General features: G+C 38.9%; 1 protein-coding gene across 2 annotated transcripts in view; it reads left to right on the top strand.

The window, feature by feature from the left end:
* STK39 (serine/threonine kinase 39) overlaps positions 1-26,743 on the top strand; it is a 105,595-nt gene that overhangs the window by 36,394 nt on the left and 42,458 nt on the right. For both annotated transcript variants that reach the window (XM_026094063.2, XM_026094069.2), the window contains exons 9-13: positions 695-743; positions 849-914; positions 22,830-22,952; positions 23,073-23,105; positions 25,786-25,853. In XM_026094063.2, coding sequence (XP_025949848.1) covers positions 695-743; positions 849-914; positions 22,830-22,952; positions 23,073-23,105; positions 25,786-25,853 — 339 coding nt within the window. The remainder of the gene's footprint in view (positions 1-694; positions 744-848; positions 915-22,829; positions 22,953-23,072; positions 23,106-25,785; positions 25,854-26,743) is intronic.

Below are 26,743 nucleotides of genomic sequence, written 5' to 3'. Positions count from 1 at the left end.
TGTGGAAAATCTGGTGTAAACTTCAAAAATAGAAGATGCTGAGAAGAAAGAGAACGGAACAGAACTCTTAAGTAAAAGTGAAATGTCTACGTTTTGACCTTACAGCTGTTGATTTGCTTTTTACTTGTCTATTGGGTTGGAAGAAACACCTGATGATGATTTTAGGGTTTTTTTTTGCTTTTTGTTTGTTTGTTTATGCATCATCTTAATGGTGTCAGTATAGTTTCTGGTGAATACCTGCTCACATCACCAAAGTAAATGAATGCAGTTAGAGGGTATTGATGCTACTGTTTGGAAAATGTAATTACCCTTTTATATCTCTGCAAGGTAGTTGCTGTGGAGCGAAGTTCAGTTACACCGATGGAGTCGTTTAGGGAAGCACATGTTACCTCACTTCTTTTTTGTGTATTTTAAGGGTAAAATGCATTTGTGTTGAAAGAAAAAGGGGGAAAATTGGCAATTTAGATACTGATTTTTTTTTTTTTTTTTGGTATTTTTGCCATAGGGAAACTTAATTTTTTGGTGTGTGGTAAGTGAGTACATGTGAATTAATTCAGTAGCTATTGCCATTCATTCCCCATTCATACAGTACTAATTCAGAAGTATTAGAGACGTACCATTTAACTAACGTCCTGTACTGTATTCACTGAGAGGGGTCTTTGTTTTCTGTTCTAATTTATTATTGATCTTTCAGGCCCACAGCAGCAGAACTTTTAAAATGCAAATTTTTCCAGAAAGCCAAGGTAAAACGTTTAACCCTACAAGTAAATTTTGCTCTGCCTTAAAATCTACATGAATTTTCTTCTTTCCTTGTATTGATTTTAACTTATCAAATGTTGGTTTTGCAGAACAGAGAATACCTGATTGAAAAGCTTCTCACTAGAACGCCTAATATAGCACAAAGAGCAAAAAAGGTAAGTGTATTCGCCTCTTTTCTCTAGGCTAAAGGATGCAGGGGAAGGCGGGGCCTGTTTAGTTGCCTTACATGTTAGTTGAGTGATGGATCTGTACTCTTATACACTCCTTCAGAGATGGTGACTCTTGAATGAATGATTTCTTTAGCTAAGCCTTCTCCAGGAAGCCTTGGGGCTTTTTGACTTCCTTTTTGACTCTGCCAAAACAATATGTGTCATCATACATAATATGATTTCCCTCCCTCCTCTAGTTAGTTGGAGGGATACAGATAAAAGGGTTGTGCAAATGAAAAGTGACAGATCTACAAGCATATAGGTTCATAAACTGCAGAATATCATGTATCTTCATTTCATTACCTAAAGAAAGGATGAAAATACTCAAATGGTATTTATTAAAGACTACTTGTTTCTTTGGATTATTTAAAATATGACACCCGATTGTATGGAACTTGCAGCCAAATCCTACCAAGAGGGCTGCTGTGTCATTCATAGTTGTGAAGCTTTGTCAAAGAGGGGCTGCGGTAAAAACACAGCTATGGGCGTATGCTGGCATTTCTGTGGTCCCTTTGGCACTTGTGTAGATGGATTTGCCAGGCGAGGTGTAGCAGAACTAAAAGTTCTTAGCAGGCATTAACAGATATTTTAAGACTCAAGTATGGAGCAAGATACTGTTCATACGAGCTAATAAACAGGAATGAATGTAGGCTTGTTGTCTGTGAGTATGTATGGAATTTCCTTTCTGTGGTGTCTTAACTCCACTTAAACTCGTTGGACCCCTTGGACCCCTTGGCATGAAGAACCTGCTCGGAGGTTGCTGAGCTCCGGCAGGTGACGGGATAGTGTGTTCAGTCCAACTTTCCAAAAGCAGTCTTTCTGGAAGGGTGTTTTAAGGAGGGTGCTTCAAAAAACTGTTACAGTCTTGTTGACACACCAATTCCAGTGGATATTTGGATAGTTGCAAGACTTTTCTTAGATTTTCTTAGCAGTGAACTGGCTTGGTGCTTGTTAGACCTTGTCGTCTTTGATTATCACTGTCATGTAACTCTCCAATGTTGAAGTATATCTCTTCTGAGCCTAGGACACCAGCTATAGAGACTGTCAGTGGGATCTGAATGATACTTTGAGTTGCTGCTCATTCTTTGCGAAGGTGGAAGTAGTTTAGAAAATGATGAGGCTTTGTGATAGTTGGGGTAGAAGGCTAAAATGAGAGGACTTGTAGAAGAGAGAGCATGTTGAGCAATGCCATATCTGAAAGATGCAAAGGGTAGGAACAATTCAGCTTTTTGGCCATGTGGTGGCAGCAATGCCCACATTAAAAACTGACAACTAAAAAAAGAGAGTTTGTTTTTAATTTTACATTTGGGGCGTTACAGGAGTAATTTAGCCACATTTTAGTGCCAGTTATGTTTTCAATAGAGTGTGTGCCTCTTGAAATTCCCCTCCCATCTATGTCTTTGGATCAGTTTTAGGAACCAATTATTAACCCACATACACAGATGTACTTATACTTATTTATTTAAATAACTTAGACTCTGTAATCACAAAGCGAATGCATGGCAGCTTACCATGCACTGCCAGCCAGCCATAGTTTGTTTGGTGACTTTGGACTTTTTTTCCTCTTTTTTTTTGGCTTTTTTTTTGTTTGTTTTTTAATTTGGGTTAGGAATGACTCTTAAGAAAGCAAAGGTCTAAGACGCTAGAAGGACTAATAAATTAATAGACCTTTTAATTACAGCGTAAAATGGAAAAAATAGGTTTTAGCTAGTGAGAATGCTGAATTTTAAAAGGACTCTGTTAAAATTCATTAGGAATTTAAAATTTAATTCACTTACAACTTTGTATGTAGCTGCTGTTTTAAGATGCTGTAAAATATATATCTGTTTAATATTAAAAGTGTGGGATTTTATTTAAAAAAAGCTTTTGTAAATAAAGTTTGGTTGCTCAAACTATCATGTAAGATGTCTAAGAGGTCATTCTTGGAAGAAGTAACCCCTGTAATGGAAAAAGAAATGTCTCTAGGGCAAGAAATGGAAAGAGCTTCTGTCATTACTGCTTAAATTATCTTCTGTAGCACTTGGTATGAAATGCCTGTAACTAATGATCTATGGTACCACTGCTAGCACAGGTATCAAATCTACCCTGCAACAGTTTAATTTTCCTTGCATTTACCATGCATATGATTAGTTTGCCTTGTTGCCTAGAAATCCAGCCCCAATTTAGTTTTAACTTTTTTTTCCTTTTGACATAGTGTTCTCATGTTTTCCTGCTGCTTTACAGCTTGGCAACTGTTTTGACTAATGTGATTTCAGGTTTGTTTGTGTAATCCTAAAAGCAGCTACACATGTTCTTGAATGTTTGAGGAAAACATTCAAGGCTTTGGAGAGGTTTCTGTAATAAATTCCAATTTGGTAAGATTAAACAACTCCTACAATGTGTATTTAAAATCCTGTAACATTAGAGTTGTAAAGTGCATCTTTGTGTGTATATTTCCTTGCCCCAGCATTTCTTTCTGTGTTTTGTAATTCTGCTAATTTTGAAATGATAGCCTTCTTCCTGGTGCTTCATGTAATTAAGTATAATACTGAAACACTTTTGGAATTGACTCGTCCAGGAGGAACGTACCTTGCCGCTTCTGTGCAGAACCTGTTTATGTATATACCGCTGCTAATTTAAAGGAATTAGCACGGCACTATGCAGTGGGTTTCATTAATGTGACTACTTGCTTGTGAAAATGGTTTCCAGAAGAATTGGGCAAAGAGCTGCTGGGAATGCCTTGATCTCAGTGTGGTCTGGGTGAGGGGGGACACCCTGAGGCTGTGCTTCTGTCCGCCGTCCGTGTTGGAAATACGGGAGCCTTGATTGCAGCCTCCCTTGTTACCTGGCGTTTTGGTAGAGCAGCCTGCTCTGACCTGCCTGGATCAGGGCTGTGTCCATCCCTGTTAAACTCTTGCTAGCCTGTTGCATAAATTCATGTTTTAAGACATGTCAAAGTAGTTTTAATTTTGGACTGAATGTTAAGTCTTTGTTCATTTGTGACTAAAATCACTCTCGTAGAATAGAGGAGGAAAATTATAAACAGCTCCCAGAATTCCACAGTCAGTTTCAAAATCTAGTCACACTAAAAAATTAATTATAACTGCAAGTACCCTGTATGCCCAAAGGCTCGGTGTCAATTTTGTGGTTTTATAATCCTATTTCTTTAATTTTGAACGTCTCCTGTATGACTGCCAGCTTTAGAGAGTGAACAGGGGAAAACATGTATCTGCATTTCATTTTATAGCTGTCTGAAATGCTACTAGTTAAAATCAATTTTGAATAATAATTGGGCTTAAATTCTACTTTTGGGAAGGTGGTATTGCTTTACACCATTAATAGAAGCTCTTCAGACCTTAGGGTTGTAAGTTACTGGAAAAAATCTCTTGACATTCAGCATAAAGAGATAATTCATGTGATAACAGCTTTTATTGGAATTTCAGTAGATATATCCATATTGACTGTTGGAATTCTAGCTCTGTAGCATAGCAGATTTAGGGAAATGGACCTGAATAGCATGTTAGCATTACAGAAGCGATGTTTAATGGGGGAAAATACTAGACCCCAGGTTTCTTGGACAGCTCTAACAATCTGATACCACCTCAACAAGGCATACATTTGCAACACAGTGAAGTTTCAGTGATGGATTTATTCTGATACAAGCATCTCACCAAAGATTGGTGCTAGTACAGCTGGGCTCCTGACCTTTTGTGAAGCAAAGAGCTACATTAGTTTGTCAAGTTCAAATTATTAATAAAAATTATATTTCATTGCTGTGATACTGAGATTCATTAAGAAGTGCTTATTTCATCAATGCTGATGTCTTGAGAAGGGACAGGTGTCCTACTGGAACACTTTTTCTGGAAAACAGCAGCTCAACTGTAAGTAGTATGGCTTTCAGAAGTGTTCTGGCTTCCTTGCTTTGTTTTTATCTTTGTTACTCTGCACTAAGTTCCTGCTTTTATATTAGATGAAATGATCATGTATGCATTGGCAAGGATTTGTGTGAGGGAGGACACTGCATCGCAGAGGATTAAATCTTCAATTTACCCAGGGAACTGCTACAAATGAAAAAAAGCGTAACTCAGATTTGCAATGTGTCAGATTAAATTAGAAAAACTAGAGGAGAAACTGGCACTCAGACTGTGTTGGCTTCTTGTTTGTTTTCAAGAAGTTGCTGAAAGTAAAAACAAACTGTAGATTTGCAGAAAATGTAAATTCACATTATCAAAAGGTAATGCCTGCGTTGGTGAGTAGTAGAAGTGGAAACAATTTTCGGGGCAGACACTTGCTGTTGCATCAGCTTTGTTTTGTCCTTCAGATAGATTGCTCTCAGCATTTCTGCCAGAGATACTTAAATAAAGTTGTGCCGTGAGATACAAGGAACTTCATACAGAGCGTGGGTATGTCCATCCTTTCTTTCACAGGACGTTTTTGCCATTTGTGTAGCATTTGCAAAGTTGCGTTTGTTCTTTTTCATACTGAGCTGATCTCGTACAAAATAAAGCAGTGTGTGAAATTAGTTGATTCAATTCAGAGTCTTTGTGCTTCAGATGGCCATGTGCATCTTCACAGTGACTTGTATTTCTTGTTCTGTCAGGACTTAAAAGCTCACATGATCTGTCTTAATCATTGAAAAGCAACCCTCTTCCTCTATTGGATAGTGTTTTCTGCTTTTTAGAATATCATAGTTCAACTTGAGGGTTCAATTTTGTAGTGAAGTGTGATTGTCTTTTGTGTAACAGCATTGACCTCTTTTCTTGGTTAATGTGTTTGTGACCTGTGGAATCATTTCTGGCAGTAGCTGAATTAATGTCCCTGCTCCCAAAGCTCGTTGTTACATGTCTCTCATTAGGCATTTCAGCTGGTTTGGCAGCTTCTTTCAGCAACTGCATCGCTGAAAGATTTGTTTTTGGAACATCACAGCTTAAAACGCTGTAATGCCCTGAGGGTTCTGGTGTAAATATCTGGCTGATACCTTGGTGATTATGATAAAGGCCCAAACATGATTCAGTTATACCTAGAAGTTAAAACTTGGAGACAAATAAAAAAAGATGTAGAACATGGACTAGCATGAGGTTGGTGTATAATGAGACTTAAAGCTTTAACGCTCTAAAGCTTTTTGGTTAGACCATTAGCTGCAAATATTTGGCATTTATCTATTCTGTTGAAACTTTTAATATTGGAGAAGAGTTCCATTACTCTGAAATGCAAGTGTAGTGTATTCTTAGGGGCTCTGCTGAAAGAGTCCTGGTTTAAAGAATCAAGGCAGGATAGAGGAAGCTCAGGCCTGATGCTGGTGGTAGATTCTTTGATCGGGAAGTAAGTTTTGTAACTAGCTGCGAGTACAGATAGTGCTGTCTTCTCCTACCGGTTCATAACTGTTTGTTTTTTTGTCTCTTGCTGAGAACGTGCAGGAAAGCGCTAGCTTTGCTTACATTTGCCTTCCAAGAACTGAAGCCTCCAACTTCACTCCCATGATACTCAATGACAGATAGTTCTTGCTTCTTGCCTTTCTTGGATTTTAACTGGTGTCCTAAGTAGGAAAAGATTGAATGAAATTAGCTGTTGTTATTAAATCTCACCCCAGTCTGTAGCCCAAATCATTGTTTTGTCAATGCAGCTACATTGCCACAGCTAGCATGCCAGCTTAGTGTTTTGAGGCTTCTCACTGTGCTCTCTCGAGCAAGGTGGCAGCAGAAACCTTTCTGCCTCGTCTTTGTTCATTAAAGTAGCAAGGAGTTCTGGGGGATGGGGAAGCCGCGGCAGCACGGTGGAGGTTGCTTGTGATTTTGTTCATTCTTGGGAAGTTTGTCAGGAGCTCACGCGGGGATATGAGTCCCAAAGAGGAGTGTGTGGTCGCAAGGTGGCTCAGAAGCAGTGTTGCCCTCCGTCACCACTTTGCTGGAAGACTAATGAAATAACTACGTCAGGATCTTTGCTTTCATGTAAGTTGAATCTTTAGCCTTCCTAGTTCTAAAAAGCAAGGTGGCAAAAACAAACAAACAAAAAACCCAGACCAACACTCTGGAAGAAGTGAGAAGTAAATAATCTTCCCTGATTAGACCTTGTAAAGCTTTTAGAAATAAAACACATAAAGTTTCATGCTATTTGTTATATATAATTTTATTCTTTCTGTGCTTGATATTGGTGATATTCCTGAAGGTCCTGGGGAAAACTGCCAGGGAAGTACAGGTCAAGCGGGACATCCTTGGGGTTATGCTACCCAGTGGTATTATAACAGAATTAATTTAACTGAAGAGTGCTCCTGGCTCAAGAAGTTAAATTCAGCAGAAGCTGAAAACTTTAAGGTTTAATCAGAACAGGTAGGTTAAAGGCAGAGAGGCAGAGCAGACAGATATGCTGCAATAGTAATAGCGCATATGCAAAGGCCTGTTTAGTACTGAAGAGTAGCTCGTGGGTAAGATTATTCAAACTGTGCATACTCAGGCAAACATTAAGTAATATAGTATATAATGTGAAAGGCCAAAATTTCAAACGAATAACTGACAAAGACGTGTCCGTCCTAGCCGTGGGGTGCGGGAACGTCATAGCCAGCAGAGGGCGGCAGTGTCTGTGACATACAGTGCTGAACAGGCTGCAGCGCTCAGTGACGTGTGAAATAATGCAGGCTGCGAAAGCATCACTGTGGCTCGAGGTCTGCAATCTTAAATGCTAAAGCCTGTTTGAATGCACGCTTGTTGTTGATATCTGATTAAAATGTAAAATTGGGATTTATAAAAATTGGGGATTTATGTTCATTACTTTCCTGTCTACTTATAAGCATTTTTGGAGAACTGTACTCAAATTTTCATTTTGGCTTAATTTTTTTTTTAGTCTTGAATAAACTTGAATTTCTGACATCTGTGTGGGATGCAGAATAGATATTTTATAGTAATTTTTCTAATATACATAAGTAAATGAGGAAAAAATATAGAAAAAGAAATAAATAGAAAAGGGAAGAATTCAGAATTTCCCCTTGAAATGGTATTTTCAAACCTTTGAACTTGAGGGAAAGTGTAAATTATAGTAAATTCTTCTTTGAATTCTATATTAATAGGGTATTTTCCTAAATACTCATCAACTTGGCCATATCACTGTGAAACCCACCTCGGAACGAGTCTTCTACTATTGAGTAATTAAAGCTCTAAATGAGTCTATATTTGTCTTCTGTCTTTTCCCCTCTGGTCAGTTAAGCAAACAAACAGCCTGGAAGATGGAACAGGATGGTGGGTTTGGAAAATGCTGATTACAAAAGGAGGATCCAGTAATTCCCTCTAACAGAAAGCCTTTTAGTAGTGATTGAATATCATGATGGTCATTCAGCTGAATAGCTAGGAAAGATAACCAGAAAGTCTAAAGATCTGAATCTTTATCTTTCTTCTTCATCTTTCAGGCTGCCTACTTACTTTGCAGATTATATTTTTACATGGTTTTCTTTTATTTCTGCAGGTTAGCTTCTTTGCTTTAGCACTCTAATTTGATGGGGTGGAGGGGGAGGGAAATAAATGAGCTACTTTCCACATATATGAATTCGCTGTTAGGTATCACCTGATGGCTCATTTGGGATTTGTGTTTTTGAGGGGAAGTGTTACTTTGGAGAAACATTGCATCTCTTCTACCCAGTTGGTTGAAAATGTCCTCCTCAGTACAGGTACGCATTTGTGCCTGAAAGTGCTATTGTTAACATGTGTATTAAAGAGAGTGAGTGACTTACTGTTAGTACATTTCAGTAATGAAACTTTATATAGTAAATTAATAAATGGAAAAATATTGTCTGAAAATGAAAAGCCATATTGAATTGCTAACCCTGCATATTTGTCATGTTACTGGGATTTCTGCAAAACACTGCAATTCTCAAAAAAAAAATCAGGTTAAAATTTGAGATTCATGTGCTGGAGCGCAGATTGTGTGTATGTGCATAAATTTATACAAAATCGCATGGTTTTGGAAGGCAGAATTAGCAAAATGCAAGGAATCACCTGTACTTGTTTAAGAGATTTTCATGTGACAATAGTTTCCTTAGTTTGAGCTGCTGCACTTTGCTGTCTCTAAGCAGCCTTATCGCAGCAAGGAGAGACTTGGTGAAGGAGCCAAAGGAGGCCTTTGGACAGGGAATCTCCCGGAGAGACTGGGGAGAAGGTGGGTGTTTGGTACACTGAGCTTCTGTACCTGTTTTTCAGCGTTTTCTCTAGTAATGTATTGTGCTCATTCCCTCCAGCCCCTTTGGCTTTTCATGCTGCTGTTTTCCTCTCTCTGATAGTTTCCCCCACGTTCCATTTGGAAGCTGTGAGCGCAGGTAAGTTCTCATGGCCATCGTCTCTTCACAGGGGCCCTGCCTTCTTGTTTCACCGAGTGTCACACTTGCTGTCATGTGAGCATGATACAGTCTGTGTTTGGCTATAAAAACAAACTGGTATCATAAATATATAAAGCAGACTATCTTTCTGTTTTTCTAACAGAATTCTGATCTTTGTGTTACATCCACTTAAGCTGTTCTGTTCCTTAAGAAATGATGCTCTTGAAGAACCAATAGAGAGTTGAAGTCCATCTATATAATTCAAAATCTTCCATCTCCTTTATGCAGTACTCACTTATGAAAGAAAACGTAATAATCTTGCATCTCTCAACTTTTTACCAGTGTAGTTTATTCCAATAGCAATTGAACTAGTAATTTGCACACGTAGCTTTTTTTTCCCCCAAGATTCTCCTCTTTCTATTCCTAGCAGACTTAGCCTTTTCATCTTTTGCAATTCTTTCCTTTGCTGCGTTAAGGAAGAAATAAATATTTTTAAATTTGCTCCAGTGACTCAATTTTTCCTCACTGACCTATTTCATTGAAGGTAAATGTTCCATAAGCATGATATAACACACTTCAGAGCAAACAGTTAATGGTTGTTTTGAAAGGGTATGTTGGATAGGGGTGAGCACATATTTTAATTCCAGCAGAGGTACAGTTTATTAAATTATTGAAGAAAAATAATGTGGGATCAAAACTTAGTTTACAAAAGCTTGACCCCAAAGTAAATGAACATTCTTGGCCTTTTTACTAAAAGGAAATTTTAAAAGGGATAGCGACTTCTCTGTGTTGGCATATTTGAAAACACTAGTAGTTGCAGTTGACTTTGGATTGAGGGAGTCCAACTGGAATTGGAATTGCTTTGGAATTGAAGGAACTGATGTTCCTGTATCTTTCTAATGAGATGGAGATGTATGCAAGAATGTTCTTGTGCTTGTCCTGAGTCAGGACATCTGAAGTGCCGATGATGCGTTGCTTCCTCCTACAGCTAGGTCACCTTGAAACACTGAAATTTTAAACCTTCAAACTTTAGAGCATGGTGATGTGTAGAGCAAATAACAGGGTTTGCTTCTTTGTATGTTCTTCTTTCAGGAAGTTCTGTTCTCTTACATATGGAATATACCTGCCTTAAATATCTAAAGTAGCTTTTCAAGAACTGCAAAGCCTTAAATCATCTGTGTGCTTTCAGTCCACTATTTGTGTAAAACCTAAGCATGTTTATACAATGTAGAGAAGGAACAATGATTAATTTTGTGATGAATGGATGTATGAATGTTAACTCTTCTGAATTCTGAAGGTTCAGGACCTGCCTTATCTGTCCTTTCTGCATACATGAATTTTTTCCCCAGGAAAGCTTCCATGACATTTAGTTGTGGGCAGCATAATGGAGAGCTCGGAGCTCTCCATGCTATGAAAGTTGTAACACAACAAACCTCAGCAGAAGCCCTTGCAAAGGGAAGGGGTTATAGTAGTCCTGAGTGATGGTTTGCACACCTAATTTTCATTCTGAGATGGGAGTTTGATTAGCGTTTGGCCCTGAAAGGTTGATTTAGTTAACTCAGAAGTAGAGCTTCCATGCGAGATTAAACGCTTGTTGTCAAAGCAGTATCTCAGGCCTGTGGACTTTTTTTTTCCTCCCCTGGCTATTCCTGTACACGAACATGAAACATTTAAAGTTGTGTTTAACTTCTGCTCCAAGTAGGAGAAAAAGAAAAATTAAGAGGAAAAATTTTCACATAATTATATTTGTGGTATACAAACATAGCAGACATAGCAACAAAGCATAGCAGAGTGGCTTAAGAGGCTTAAGTTACTATAGTATTTTAGCACCTTTTGACTCCTACAAAGCAGAAATGCCTTTAGAAAGGTAGTGGTACATCCCCTTAATAAGGTAGTCTGTATAAATCATGGTGAGGAAGAAAAAAAGATTTCTAGCTGCATAAAGCACTTTCAAGTCTGAAGAATTTTTTGGCTTACATTAGAATAAAAATGAGACTTCTCAGTTTAATAAACTCACGGAAACTTAAGAGTAGTCAATAATGATTTTAAGACTTTCACATGATGTGTGAGACTGGCCTGAATAGGGACTAACCTTCTCTTGGAATACCTCAACCATCGTACAAAGAATGATGTATATATGTGGGAATTCATACTCCGTCTTGAACCTCAAATACTTTCTTAAAAAAATGTGATTACAATGTAGATGTTTTTATGCAAAAAGATTGATGTTCTTTTGTGTGAACATATCCTGTAGAAAAATAAATTCTCCAAGATCTGTCTTCTACCCAAAGCGCTAAGCTGTGATTAAATGTATCACTGTTTTAAGCAGAAGGTTTATACTGTGGTTGGATAAATGTGACATTATGGTAATTTTCTTCATTCCGTTGGGGTGCAAATAAATGCAAAGATGTGGGGATTGAAATTTGCTTTTGTATCTCGGGGAAAACATTTAGGAAAGATTTGCAAGAGTGCTAAAGGCAAAAATTATAAAATCTGATTGCTCTACAGACTTAAAATGTGCATAGAGGAACAGGTCTGTTTTTTGGATGAAGTCATGTGCAGAGCAGAACGCTGTGCTAAAGCCATATTCTGTAATGTCCTATTTCTCATCATCATTTTTCCTGTAAAATAACAGGAGAAACAGGCATGGTAAATACTCTTTATAAAGTTGCATCAGAAGCGAAAGCTTTTGAGGCTTCTTTTATTTTAACTCTTTAAAGTACCTGTACTACTTGGTAATTTAAGAGAAAGTCAGCACATCTTTTCTCCAAGAACTTCTGGGATCTGTGTAATGGGGATGTCTTGTCTCCCACAGCAACAATTAGCACAATGTTAGAGAGAGGTTAAGATGTGCAACATCAGTTGACTGGTTCCTCCTTGCTTCTAGCAATAAGACTTGGCAGGCTTGCTTAATGTTTACATGCATATCATCATGTTAGATATCAACTGATGGATCCATTCACTTTTGAACCTATTATGTATTTAGTCCATATGGCATTTTCACAGTGTAAGAGTGTTGTGTGAAAACACTCTTCTGGTTGGTCGGCTTTTTTTTTTTTCCCCCATCTTTTGACAGATTCATCTGTCATTCAAGCTGTCCTGAACAAACCAGATTTCCCTATGAAGTTTTTAGAGAGCAGCTGGACCACAGGTTTCTGTACCATGTGTCTAAATATTTTAATGAAGTGAAGCACACTAAAGATTGTTTTTTACAATTGATGAAGTGATTGTCTTTGATGTTTAAGTTCCAGGAATCACAGAAAAAATGTTGATTCTGATGATCATTTATAATATTTCAAAACAACAAATGCTCAAGCTTTAATTTGTTTTAATCTATTAGCTTGCAGTTTTCCTCATGTAGAATTTTGCCTAGCATAGTATGTATTTTCAAAATCTTGGGGAAAAAAATGGCATGACCATGCAAATTTGATTGAGGGCATTAGGAAATTTCGATGATGGACTAATTTATTCAGGAAGCAAAGAGCTGATATCCAATTTGTTTGGAATTCTTTTTACCACTCCAGAATTGATGTACTTGCATTTTTAGGCCAGTCTTTCCTTTGAAATTTGCCTCAGGCATGTAAGCATTTTTCTGCCAAGACTCTGTATTGCCATGCCTGTTAGATGATCCTGTATCAGGGCATCTTTTTGAGCATGCCAGAGAAGAGGAGGTATGTTTGCAAGCAAGCTTTCGCAGCTTCTTCTGGAACTCCAGTTTGTGTCTGAGTCTTTCTTGTGTCTGGTGGTTCCCCTCTTGCCTTAAGTCCATATGTCTTTATGCCCAGTGTTAATGCTCTGCATTCTCTGTTACTCCACCTCTTGCTGAGGAAGCCAGGGTGTGTAACTGATGTTACACCAAGATGCAGGGTGGAAAACAGTAGTTACTTCCATATTTATGAAGTTGCCATCTGTCAGGTGATTGTAACTGTGTGCTCTTAGCCTTTGCCTATTATTTAGGAAACTAAAGCTTTTATGTTTCTACGAAGAGAGATTTAGGATTGGCTTCTGGATTTTTGTGAGTCATTGGTCTTTGAACTTCCAGAGCTGCTGTACTTCCTTATGCTATAAAAGCTAGTTGAAACAGTGTTTTGAAACTTTGGTAGCTTTTATTTTACTGTCATTTTAAAGGCTGTCTGAAGTAATGATGATAAATATTTGGTGAGAGTAACTGAGTACAATAAATAGGAAAGGGTTCTTAAGAGTAATATTTAGCAGCATGATCTTTTTAAAAGCAGAATAATTGTCTGAAATAGAAATTTAGAGCTTTTTGAAGCAATAAAAGATTCTTATGAGGAAGAGTTCTGTAAGGTTTCATACCTTTTTCTAGAACCACTTGATTGTTTTGCTTGTCTCCTTTTCTGTAGACTCAATGGTTATTGACTGTGGGTATTTTTCCCCCATGTTGAGAACATGCCACCAGGCCGATTCCAATTTCCTTCACCTTGATTTTTCAAAATGCTCCTGAAATCCAGGAGTAAATTAATAGGATTTCCTGAAATGGACAGAATATTTAGTCAAACAACTCTAAGGAGTATTATCTTTTCTTTCTGAGCTAAAGTTTCTTTCATCTTTGCTGCACTCATGACTATTACATAAAATTCTGATGCTCTTTATTGTCCTGTCACGGAAGTGCTCACCGTTTTGTGGTAGTGAACAAAGCATGCAGGAAGTGCCGTGCCTTTCATGGAGTCTTGCAGAGAAAGCATGTCTGTGTCTGGAAGAGGGAGAGATCTTTAAGGTCATTCCCTTTTCTACCTCAAAGTCAGTTTGAGCTCTTACTAGGGCAGGCTGCAGAAAATGGAAAAGAAGATGAGGTGTTTAAATAACAAGCTTGTCATTCCTGATCTCCATGGCACGTGGGACTGTGTATTATCTTGGAGACCGTAGTGGCAGCTCTAGCAGAAGGGCATCAGTGGGAAAAAGGAAGACAATTTTATCTGCAGGAAAAGCTAAGTTGCTTGATTTGATGGGCTGCAGTAGTTCCAGAAGGATGTGTATCGAACAAGCAGCAGAAGTATGGGTTGCCTTCTGTAGGTCAGTGAGTGCAAATTGTAGAATGGATTTGGCTGTTCTCTATCTAAAAATCAATAGGGAGCAGTATTAGGGTTCCACAACGATTTTCACAGGGGTATATTAGATGGGTGGGGTCTTCATGTTTGTCCCTCTCCAAGAATTCAGAAACATAATTGAATTTGTGACCTATGTTTCCCACATACAGAAAGTCAAGAAGGTACCTTTTTGTTACTGGAATGCTTAATGCTCATTAGTGCAGTCAATTTTGCTTATGTAAAGACATCTCATTTACCATACTTTCAGGTCACCTTTTATTCTTTTCTGGGGCAAAGTTAAAAAGGTTGTTTTAAGTCTGCCCAGGACTCCATCCCAAATATTCAGTTGCTAGAGACATTGATAGGAGTAGCATAAATACTTGAAATACTAGGATGACCAAGATTGCTAGTCCTGTAGTCTTTCTGTAGAGTGAGGAAAAAGACAATAGATGCATAATATTACTGTTATTGAAAGAACTGATTTTTAATGTGATCTAGATCATGTGGTATGCCATGTATGAATTGCAGTATTTTTTAATGCAGGTATGTACTAATATCCCATAGTGTCTTTTTTAATTAGATAATGAAATAAAATGCCAAATCTGCAAGTGTCCCCAGTTCTCAGCTATTCTGAATAGTTGTGAATAAGGAAATAGAAAGATCTTAATATTCAGAAAATGTTCATTCCCTTCCTTGTTCATTCCCTCCCACAAAAATAAACTTGTAAGAGATTGCAGAAGCAAAAGAATCAGTGATGAATAATAGATTCTTCTTTCCCCAGTCTCTCTAACATGTACATATAGCAAGTACATCAGCACCTAGAAGACAAGAATTTGTTTTGCTTCCTTATGCTGTAGCCTTTTTTCATTGAGCTTTGGGGAATGTGGGCAGCTTCTGCATTCTGATGCCGGAGCTCTCGCTGTGTCAGGCAGGCTTGGGTTATGGCCTTATTTGAGCTAACCTTTGATAGACAGGGTTTAAAGTTGCCCTGGTTCATCTGGTTAAGCAGACGTTCTCCTGGAAAGCTCATGCATGCTATTGTGGGTTGGAATATTAATTATCTGTGCCCTGCTTTGAAAGGGTGAGGAAAATACTTCTGTCAACAGCTCAATTTTTTCTCAAGTCTTTGCAACTCTGGTATATGCCATCAGAATAACCATTGACCAGAAACAGCATACACAGTAATAATAAATTGATATTCAATGTTTTGTGGTAGTCACGATCTTTTCACTCACTAATTCGTCAAGCATTCTCTGTTCCAGCTGATGTTCATATTGTCTTTCTTCCACAGCTGTAGTAATGTTGGCAGCAGCTTGTAAAGTTTTTCCTCCTACAAACTGCCTTTGGTTGCAGATTACAATGATCCAAGCTGCTTTTGTGTTGGGTGCAGTTTAAATGCCAGTCATTCAAATTCATTTTTTATTCCCTGTGTGTTTTTCTGATTTATGTGAAATATGTTTTCTAATACGTGTTAATTTGTCTTTGTAAGGCTGAAGGCTTTCATTGTTTTCTGTAATAGCTGAAGTTATGAATCAGTTTAGTTCCTATTTTGGAAGGAGCATTTAGGTTTTCTAAAACAATAAAAGCCAAATTAGAATTGCACATGTTTTAACTTGTTTCCCTTTTCCTCTGAATGGTTCTACTGAGAGAGATGTAATCCTTGCATAAAGACCTGTCAATACAGCATATTTCTACTAAAGCTGATCAAGAAATTGCATTTATATACTACTACATGCCCCAGAAAAGAATTTCCTCCTTATTTTTGTAGAGGTGTAAAAAGTTTGTTTCAGTTCCCTGATCTGTCACAGATTTGCTTGTTGGCTTTGGATAAATCACTTCATCTGTCCTTTTTTATTTATTTCTGTAAAATGGGAAGCCTACACCAACAAACCAAGAGAAATATATAGAACAATTTGAACTGCTATGATGATGTAATAATAGAGGCCAAATGCAAACATAATACCTTTTTATATCAGTCTTCTAGTAGTATCTAAACTGATAAACCAATAGTATAATTCCACCTATTTACAATATTCTAAATATTACCCTGTTGTAGATACTTTTGCTAAGACCACAGTTCAGACGGTTACTCACCTTCCATTTGCTTTGAGATTCACTTGCAAAAGCTGTATGTTTTCTGAGGCTGGTCGATGCTTTTGTATTTGGAAGTCTGTCTCAAGCTCCCTTTGCACCTGCCCTCACAGAACAAAGACCACCTGCATTTTGGGAGTTCAGGACATCAAGACCTCAAAAAGCTCTTCCAGCTACTTAGTTGTGATGCAAGAATTTTTGAGTGACTTAGTACTGTTCTGGTTCACAAAAGGAAGTTGTGAACTAGGGCTATTTGTGTCCAGATAGCCAGTGCTTTGCTGAGGAACAGAGTCTGCTTTTTTTCCTCACTGTTCATCCAGTACTTCTGAAAGCAACTTGGGTAAATGGCTGTAGTCTAGTACCACTCATGACAGACATTCTTATGCTAGCACATAAGAAAACCGATGAAAGGGCATTTATCATTGAATTGGAACTAATCAATCTGGAGTTATCTGGATTTGGACAAGAATATGGAATTCAGAACGTGTTTACAGCCTTGAAAATCTGAACACGAAGGGACATAGGAAGACACTTTAATTGTCCATACATAAACAGGAATGGGAGATCATGTGAATGAGGAAAAATACAGTGCAGCAGGATAGATCATATGACTGAAATGCTATGCTTGATGGTTTTGTAAGATAATCAGAAGAAGAGAGAGGTTTCTCTCAAGGGTAAAGCATCATTGAATCTCATCAAAGTGTTGATAAATAGGGCGCACAAACACTGGCCTTTCTTTGTGTTTCTTGGTCATTATATGACATCTTTGGAGAACTATGTAGTACTCACCCGTAAGTTATGTCATCAAACCGTGCTTGTCCTGGAGACTTGAACTTCCGTCATTATTGTCTTGAGATGATAATTTTTTCTCCTCCCAGAGTATCACAGAATGGTTGAGATTGGAAGGGACCTCTGGAGATCATCCAGTCCAACCCCCCTGATCAAGCAGGGTCACCTAGAGCAGGCTGCCCAGGGCCCTGTCCAGATGGCTTTTGAGTATCTCCAAGGAAGGAGACTCCACAACCTCTTTGGGCAAGCTGTTCCAGTGCTCAATCACCCTCACAGTTTTAAGATTTTTTTTTTTTTTTTTAATGTTCAGATGGGACTTCCTGTGTTTCAGTTTGTGCCCATTGCCTCTCATCCTGTCACTGGGCCCCACTGAAGAGAGTCTTTACACCCTCCTTTCAGATATTTATGTGCACTGGTAAGATCTGCCCTGAGCTTTCTCTTCCCTAGGCTGAGCAGTTCCACCTCTCTGTGCTTTGTCATGAGAGGTGCTCTAGTCTCTTAATTATCTTAATGGCCCTTTGCTGGACTTGCTATAGTAGCTTCATGTTTGTCTTGTACTAGGGACCCCAGCACTGGACACAGCACTGCAGGTGTGCCTCACCAGGGCTGAATAGAGAAGGATCACCTCCTTCAGCCTACTAGCCGTGCTCTTTCTGATGCAGCCCAGGTTATCCAGGTTACCATTGGCTTTAACCACAAGGGCACGTTACTGGCTCAAGGTCAGCCTGTTGTCCTCCAGGTCCCCCAGGTCCTTTGTGGCTACCTCACATGGCTGCTGGTAATCCTCCCCTGTGGTTCATAGTTCAAAGCCCTCCTTACCGCACTGGCCAGCCTGTTGGCAAATACACTTTTGCCCCACTTAGGTGGATCCTGTCTCTTTGAAGCAGATTTTGCTCCTCAGAGTCCCGTGGTCATAGAAACCAAAACCTTGTTGCTGACACCAGCTATGCAACCAATTGCTGATATGCAGTATCCATCCACTCCTCCTCCCAGCCTTCCCCCTTACTGGCAGGATTGAGGAGAAAAGCACCTGGGCCCCCATACCCCTGATCACTGCCCTCCGAACTCTGTAGTCACACTTGATACTTTCCAAGTTGCCCTTAGCAGTATCATTGGTGCCCACATGGGAGAGCAGCGGGGGTAGTAGAGAACTGAACAAGCCTCTGCAGTTTCTCCATGCCATCTCAGATGCAAGCCACTGGCAAGTAGCAAACCTCTGTAGGTGACGGATCAGGTTGGCAGATGGGTGCCTCTGTCCCCCACAGCAGGCAGTGACCCACTGCTATCACTTACCAATTCCTCTGAGTGCTCCTGTGTGGCTTGGGGTCCATCAGCTCAGATGCTTTGCTTGAAAGCACGCCCAGCTCCTCCTCAGCTTTGAGGGCAGTGAACCTGCTCCACAGCTGCAAGCCTTCAGGAGGAGCAGGAGCCTTTTTCCTGGGGCCTGAAGGCACCGGCTTCCAGCCTTCTTCTGAGTCACCATTTACTGTCTTGCTAGGCACAGCCTCTGCCTACATCTCTACTGCAGCTGGGGGTTGGGGCTCTTGAAACTGTAGGGTCTCTGAGAAGGTCCTGCCTCTCTCCTGTTCTCTCTGATGCTGCGTGGCCTGCCGACTTCTTCCGGTAACTCCTTTGCTTGGCGACACAGCTCTTCAACAACACATACACAATGCCTGCAGCAAAGAAAGTCTGCCTCCTCCTTAGGGAGAGGCCCCAGGCCCTCCCTGCCACCTGAGGCTTGCAGAGCTGCATCCTCAATGCTCTGTCCGGGCTGAAGCCTTCGATGTGGCAGGGACGGTGGCTCCAGCAGCTGCTGGGGAATGTGCCCTGTGGTGCATCACCACAGACCTGAGGACACGTATGCTGGCCTGAACTGAGAGGAGGACCCCTTTCTTTGCTCACTTTTGCACAGACTGCTGTGCACACTGCTGCATCTGTTGGCTGCCTGTGTTAGTTGTGCTCATACGATAGGGAACTACAGTTCGATGGGAGAAAACAAGATAATTCTTTCCCTCCCTCTCCCCCAACAGGCATACCATAACGTTTTTACTACAGATACATCAAATAACAGTGGCACAGATTCATGCTGTTGTTTTTATCCCTTATCCCTCTACAGTCTAGTGCATGGATGTGCTACAGTTTAATACATGTATGTTTAACTTGTTCAGCAAAATTCTTCTGTATATTCCACATCTGTGTTTGTAAATGGAAAGGAAATGATCAAAACTGAAAACGATGAGAGAATATCACCTAGAGAAATATTATCTCTGTTCCCACGCCAATCGAAAGAAGTGCTTCAAACATAGCAATTACAGTAGTGGTGCCACTTAGCAATTGCTCTTCGTTCCTTTTTTTTTAAAAAGGCTTGTTTTAATTGCTCTTAGTGTATTTGCAGGGAATGTTTTCCCTGTGTTGAATGTTGTTTAGGCCTGTAAGGACACGAGGTTTATAGAGCTTTACCAGATTCTGTGATGAACATTTCAACAGCTAGTCCAAAAAGTCAGAAAACTTGATTATGATGTGGTAAAAGGTCTTCAGACTTATGATGGGAAAAGAGGCAAGAATCTGATTTGCCAACATGGTGTATTCGTGTCTTGCTCTATCTTGCACCTAGGAGACATGTCCTCCCTATGTGACTTAGTCTTTGTGGCTTTAACCAGAACAGAGCCTAGTAGTAAAGCTACTATTAATCAAAAATTGTTCAGCTTCATTTAGCAAGTAATGTAAGAGTTAAGCACACCTACCAATACCTACCGATACCAATACCAATACAAAAAATGCAACACCTTTGCATTTTTTAGGGCTGGACAGGTTGGGTACTTTGCTGTAGCTGAGATTATGATTTCTTTCCTGAGAATACGTATGCTGTTGGAATCAGTCTGATGAACGTACTACAAGTTTAGACTTTTATTTTTCTGCCTTCAGACAGCTTTCAAGAAAATCATTTAATTTAACACGATATTTTATTTTGAAGTAAATTATTTTCTTTTCCTTGAGCCATTTGTTTATTGCTTATTAAAAGGCAATCTATTTAAAAACTTGAAACGCACTTCATCTTCATCAGTAAAGCTTTCTCCTGTAGCACTCTGCCAGCATCATTAAGCTCCATTAAAATCTTTCTAGTTAGAGTAAGTCTTCAGAACAACTGGAAACGGATGCAGTAGAGATTTTGGTTAGTGCATGAGGCAGTGTGTGAATGTGTCTGTAAACCATTCTATTGTATTCTATTTGGAAAGCGTGTTCTGGGTTGTGGCTGATGTCTTCTCACAGGTTTTTATATAGATGTCAGGAAAATACTTGTGCTATTAAATAAAAGCCTGCATCAGAGCTGTTCCTTGTAGGACTATAATTCATACCCACAAGCACCAGGGGAGTTGCCTGCTAGAATCCCTTTTATCTGTTATCATCCCTGATGATTTAGAGGGCAAGAGCTCACTGATTGTGCCTGGGCTGATCACAGCAAAGTACAAAACTGCTGTGCTGCTGGTTCCAGTTACTTTTGCTTGCTCCTCCCTCCCAGACACAGAGGAGCTCCTTCTACCAAGCTCTGAGACAGCTAGAGCTAAAACTAGTGCATTAGGAGCTTTGTATGGGAAATAAGAAAAATCGTGTAGGATCCTTCAAGTGAAGGAGTGGGGTGTTCCCCTAGTTTTCCTCTCTTCCCAACTACAGGGTTTGCAGAATAGGGGGAATAGGGGAAAAGAATAGGGGAAATAGGGTGAGCAGGGCACTGAAGCACTTTTATTGGGTTTTGCAGGGAAGAAATGTAAGGAGGGGTGGCACAAGAACTGAAGGAGGCCTGGAAGTGTGTGGAGGCACAAGAACCTTTATGCTTTCCTCTAGTTCAGTCTTACATGTATAGAAGGGAAAGGAGAGGAGCAGATGGGTGCACTGGGAGTGAAGGAAGAGTGGTAAAAAGTACAGACAGGGACACCAAGATACCTGCTTGTGCATGTACAATTTTTTCAAAGAAGGCTCCAAAGAGCATACTCACCTTGCTTCTGTGGTGGTGTCAGGCCTGCCAGCTCCCAGCTTGTACTCAGTTGAAATCCAGTAGAGAAATAGCTGGAGCACACAGGTTTTTATTAAAACAGCTTCAGAAAACAGTCAATATCTGCATCACACAGTTCTCTAGAAACTCACGTGCTCAGACTTTTAGTGTCCTCCACAATTTTCATTTGGGGTGAGGTTTAGAGCAAGTTTAATGTCAGCTTAGTCTCTACATAATTTTCATCATGTTGAAAGAGAAGTAGTTTTTCTAGTCAGAAATCAGACTTTTTTACATACTTCTTCCTGTTTTGTGAAGTAGCTGTGCTGCCAGAATGGCTTTCCATCACAGCCACCAGCCGTGAGGGTGCTAGAGTGAAGGATGCTCAGTGGCAGGAAGAGAGTAGTAAGAAGTATGTGCAGTAGCATGAGGAATGCTCAGTATACTTCAGAGCAAGGCAGGAAAACATTACAGACAGAAAGCTGTGAAACCGAATTTGAATGAGGCTGTTACATGCTACCATAGATATTGGCAAAGAGTATATACAATTTTGAGCTAAGGACATTTAGCTCATATTACAGTTTGTTTTGGAGGTGATTTTTATTAGGTGTCTTCTCCTTCTTGGCCTGAAACTGTTTCTGCCGAGTTAGTTCTCACTTTTGTGTGCTGTGAACATCTAAAGCTTTGTTCCCTTTCTTTCTGTTACCAATATACTGACCATTTTTCTGAATAACTTTTGTTCTTTTTTAATACTTTAAAAGGATATACTTGCTTACAGACCGTACAGATTCATAGTGCTGGGGAACGTAACTGTATGAGCATTTGAAGTTGTGCAGTGTGAACTGTATCTTGTATCTTGGTTCAGTAGTGTAAAATAATTAGAGAAACTGATTTTAACTTAAATAGCAATGGGGCTTCTGATTATTGTTCTGTGCTTCCAGCAATCTCATGAGGCTCATGAATTCATGCTAAGGTGTGGTAGGAATTGCTGGATGTTCTTTTGTTTTGCTCAGATAGGCTGAGCAGAACCCTGGGAAAAAAAGCATTTTGTCAGGCTCTGAAAAAGAGCAAGGTGGCATCAGAGGGTATTTGATTTTTTGATTTAGCTGCTGCATGCTCCTGTTATGCTTTATTAGGCTGCCTGATTTACATGCATTTGCCCAATTAGTGTGGAGTGGTGCATACCTGCCTACCTTTTCACACTGTGTGCAGCTGCTTTTTTTTTCTTTTTTTTTAGAAGAATTTTATTTTAAAAGTATCTTTAATACCTTTTACACACTTTAAAGCTTTTTAGCAGAATAATTAAAGTTCTTAAGACTTGTGTCCCACAAATGACCTTGTCTGCATAACCTCTAGCACCTTGAATAGCTTTCTTGAAATGAAGGGATTAGCTGAGAGTAAGCAGTTCTCGTCTGCTTCAGCTTGGTCCTAAGAGTTGTTAAATATATACAAAATCTTTTTTCCTATATGAATTTTACATAAGTTAGCTGTTCCCCCTGGCCCAGTGATGACCCCTGAGGTCAGATGTTATTCCAGTATGTCAGTGATTACTCTAGGAAATTAATGAAAGCGTGTAGAATAAAAATAATGTGGAGCTACCAACTAACTGGAACACTAGTGAAGACTTAAGATGTCTGTATAATGGAGAACACTTAATGTTTTCATAGGTTAGACGAGTACCAGGTTCCAGTGGTCACCTCCATAAAACAGAAGATGGGGACTGGGAATGGAGTGATGATGAAATGGATGAAAAGAGTGAGGAAGGCAAAGCTGCTTTTTCTCAGGAAAAGGTAACTTCTGTTTGTGCTGAGACATTTACACTCTGCAAGATATTCTGTCTTAATATTATTTGTTAGTACTTCTGGATCTTTAGTGTGTAAAGCTCACATCTTAATACATTTGTTTTCCAGTCACGAAGAGTAAAAGAAGAGGAGAGCACAGAGGTAAACAGTTCTTTATCAGTGTTTTGCTTTCAGTTGTTTATGTAAGGATTTCTGTTTTAATTTCTATTATTAAAAATGTGAATTAAGGTGAAAGTATTGTTGTCTTGGTCCTACAGCCCTGTATGGCAAGTACATGTGGGGATAGTTGGGCCTGCAGCAATTAACTTGAGCACACACTGGATAAAATGGATAGGAAATTCAAAATGATGTTATCTTAATGCCCAGGAGAATTGGTTAAGATAAGGTAATTTGGCTGTTTTTAATGAATCTTCTTGACTGGATCACACTAATTGCTGTCTTTCTGTTAGACTAATGATGGCTGTTTCGGAGTAGCCGGAAGACCTCCAAATAATTTTTCATTCTTAGGATTTGTATCACGACATGTAGCTGGTAATTAAAACGCTTCATACCATATGCAGTAAAATAGTTGGATTCTGTAGCATAGTAGATTAATTCAGAGAAAGAAAATGCTATATTGAGTTTCATGCCCTTATGCTGACAGTCTAGGAAGCATTGCTGCTATAAATAATGACTTAATAAGATCACTGGTTTTACAGCCAGGGTGCTATTATTTTAAAATGCTCACTGGGCGGGTGACACTTGACACTTCACCTGCAATTTTAGATTCTCTGATTTTCGCTGGTATCATACAATCTTTAGAAAGACCAACAATCTCCTACTGATCCTGTGGGCTCCTGTGATGACCCCAATTTTCAGTTGCAGAGTTAGCTTACATAGTGTTTTTGTGGAAGTTATCTGGGGAAGTTGCATTTTAAGTCTGAGATGTCTTGAGGCCACTTTACTGCTCTTCATGCTTCTCTTGTTTTCAAACAACTTGGGGATTTCCACATCTTGGAATTTACTCTGGGGCTTCAAATCCACATCTAACTGAAATCGGGTTTCAAGTACCTGAATCAGTTTATAGAAGGTAAGAAAATTCAGAACTGTGTAGATAAGCTGGCTTGGTTGTAGTTTTCTGGTCAGGAGACCTGCTAGTAATCACAGGTACACAGATTCTCTCTCTGCTCATGTAGTGTATGTGAAACTCCCTGGGAAACACAGATTTTTTCTTCTATTCTCAGTTGTAGCAGTCAGAGTAGCTCTTGTGGATTAATACACTGCAGTACTGAAGAAAAAGAGAAATTCCAGCTCTGCATGCTAATATGCTTAAACCAAGTGTTCTTAAGGAAGGTCTCTTTCAGCATTGTAGCCTGCTCAAAGAATGTCTTCAATTGCCTGTGTGTTTGGTGTTTGAGGGAAGAGTCACATGAGCAGTCTTATAATCTGGGAGTCTGAGAGCTTGATTTCACTGAGTGGTTTGATATGCCTGTTGGTTATATCACTTGTAGGAAATCATTTCAGGATGATTGTTTGTGTTCTTTGCTGTTCTTTTAAAAACACTACAAAGACTCATGAATACTCAAGTCTTGGAAATGGTTTCCCATGATGGCAGGTGGCCAGTCTAGTTCTAATTCTGTTCTCTAAAGTATGGTTCCTGAGGAAGACATTGAAGATTTCAACTAACCATAATTAGTCTTTATATGTCTTACAAATTCAGAATTTTGCATTTTGTGAATCAGTTTGTACAGGTTACTCTTTGGTTATGAATTAGCTGTTTAGTTTATAAATGAGAAAGAAACCTTCATTCTTCTTTGTCTTCTGTTAATTTGTTTATTTGTGATTGCTCCAGGAGATGCCTTGGAGTTGAGACTAAGAAAACTCTTGCAACCTGTGCCTATTGGTGTGTCTATTGGTCTTTGATGGGCTGCATGCTGTCATACACAGAAATAGTAGATTTGTTGAGGATGCAGAAATACAAGTAGCAGTTCACATCAATGGAAGGAAATTATTTGAGCTAGAAAAAATCTACTCCACTTTTAGTGATCAAGTAATGTTCCAAATATTCATTAATTCGTGTTTAAAATCTAGGTGTACGCAAATTCTTGCACAGATAATAGATTACTCATCTTGTATAAGACATTTTAAAAAATTGGCTGTAATTCAAGTAACTTGATTTGTGATGTGAGTCTTTAAATTAGTTTGGGAAGACTTGACTGTAACTCGAACAGGCTTCTGCGAGTGGTAAGAATATGTCAAGTTGGATGTGGAGTCACAGAGGATCCTCATGTCCTCTTCTGTGGGATATGTTAGACTGTAGAAAATGTTAGTTGAGGGCTGGGGAAATATGATAGTGTGAAGCAGAAATGATAGTGCCAAGACAGAGAAATCAGGAATATGGATATTTCTGTGGAAGAGAGACTCCAAGCTGTGATGCCTGGTACGTTAGGCTACTAGTTCTCAGCAACTGAGACACAAGACTTTCTTTAAGGCTGAAACTGTATCATACAAAAATAATGTGGATATTAGCTTCGTATTCTCCCTGTACACATATTATTTAATAGTTTATCAGAGTTTGATGCAAGGTGGATTAAAAGCTCTTACATCCAGTGCTTTAATGTAGGCTTTGTCATTTGTATCTCTGTAATTGAAATATGGCGGTTTTACTGGTATGACCTGTATTTTAGATTGCATTACTGGAACTGTTTAAAAGGTTTTTGAGAGTTAGAGGATGTGTAAAATACTCTGTGCTGACTTCAGACTGTTAGCATGGCAAGTATTTCAGGATTTTTTTTTCCCCTTTGGCCTCCATTATAACACTTTTTGTTTTTTTCTTTAATAGCCTCAGCCTGCTGTTAGTGATGAATACAGCGAAGTTCCATGTGCAGTGAATCTTGTTTTAAGATTAAGGTAAGAGATTCTGCTCTTTATTTTAGCATTCCTTTTTAGTTTACTGTATTATTCCTGATCTCCCTCATTACTTTCATAATATTAACATAAAATAAGTGTTAACCTCTTTAATCTCCCAGTATGACCAGTATGAATAATGTTCCTGTGACTAATTGCTGTCTTTTAATTGCTTACTGAAATAGAGTAAAATGAAAAGCAGAATATGAATGTGGCTTCAGGCTAAGTGTACCCTTCATTAAGTATTTTCTTTCTTTCTTTCCTTCTTTCTTTTCTTGCAATGAAGGATCACAGTGAGAGATTTTTAATGAGTTTCTTTCACACTTCAGCAGTCAGCCTCTGTCAGAAATAAACCATAGCTGTATTACAAGTTGCCTACTCAGAACGTTTTTCATTGGCAAGTTTGATCAGCCACTGTGGAGAAATGACAGATACTTTAGAAAAAGGATATGAATATGTTGTCTGACTTTAGTTTATACATGGTTAAAACGAGTCAGTTTACTTTCCATTAAAATCAGTTTATAACTAATATGTGATAGTGGTTGCTTAATTATGCAGTTTAACTCTTGGAGAAAAGTATTTTTTCATGAGAAATTTGATAGCTTTCTATGTACTCATAACAGTTTTCTTTAAAAGTTTAAAAAATTTACCGAATCTTACTTTTGGAGTTGTTTTCATCCTGTTTGTATTGACAAGAGATTACAGCCCCTCAGAGATATCCTAGTCATATTAGTGGGGAAAAGTTAGATGTTATTTTTATATTTACTAACCAAAAGATTAAAAAATATGGAAACAGATATTTACAGTATTATGACCAGTAGCTTAGAAAAAAATGGCAGATTTATGCCTGGCAAATAGCTTTAAGACAGTAACATTAAAAACTCTTAGTAATC

Source organism: Dromaius novaehollandiae, chromosome 7, assembly GCF_036370855.1.
Source record: "Dromaius novaehollandiae isolate bDroNov1 chromosome 7, bDroNov1.hap1, whole genome shotgun sequence".
Taxonomy (NCBI): Eukaryota; Metazoa; Chordata; class Aves; order Casuariiformes; family Dromaiidae; genus Dromaius; species Dromaius novaehollandiae.
Note: the sequence above shows the minus strand (reverse complement) of the source record. Positions and strands in the feature narration are given on the sequence as shown.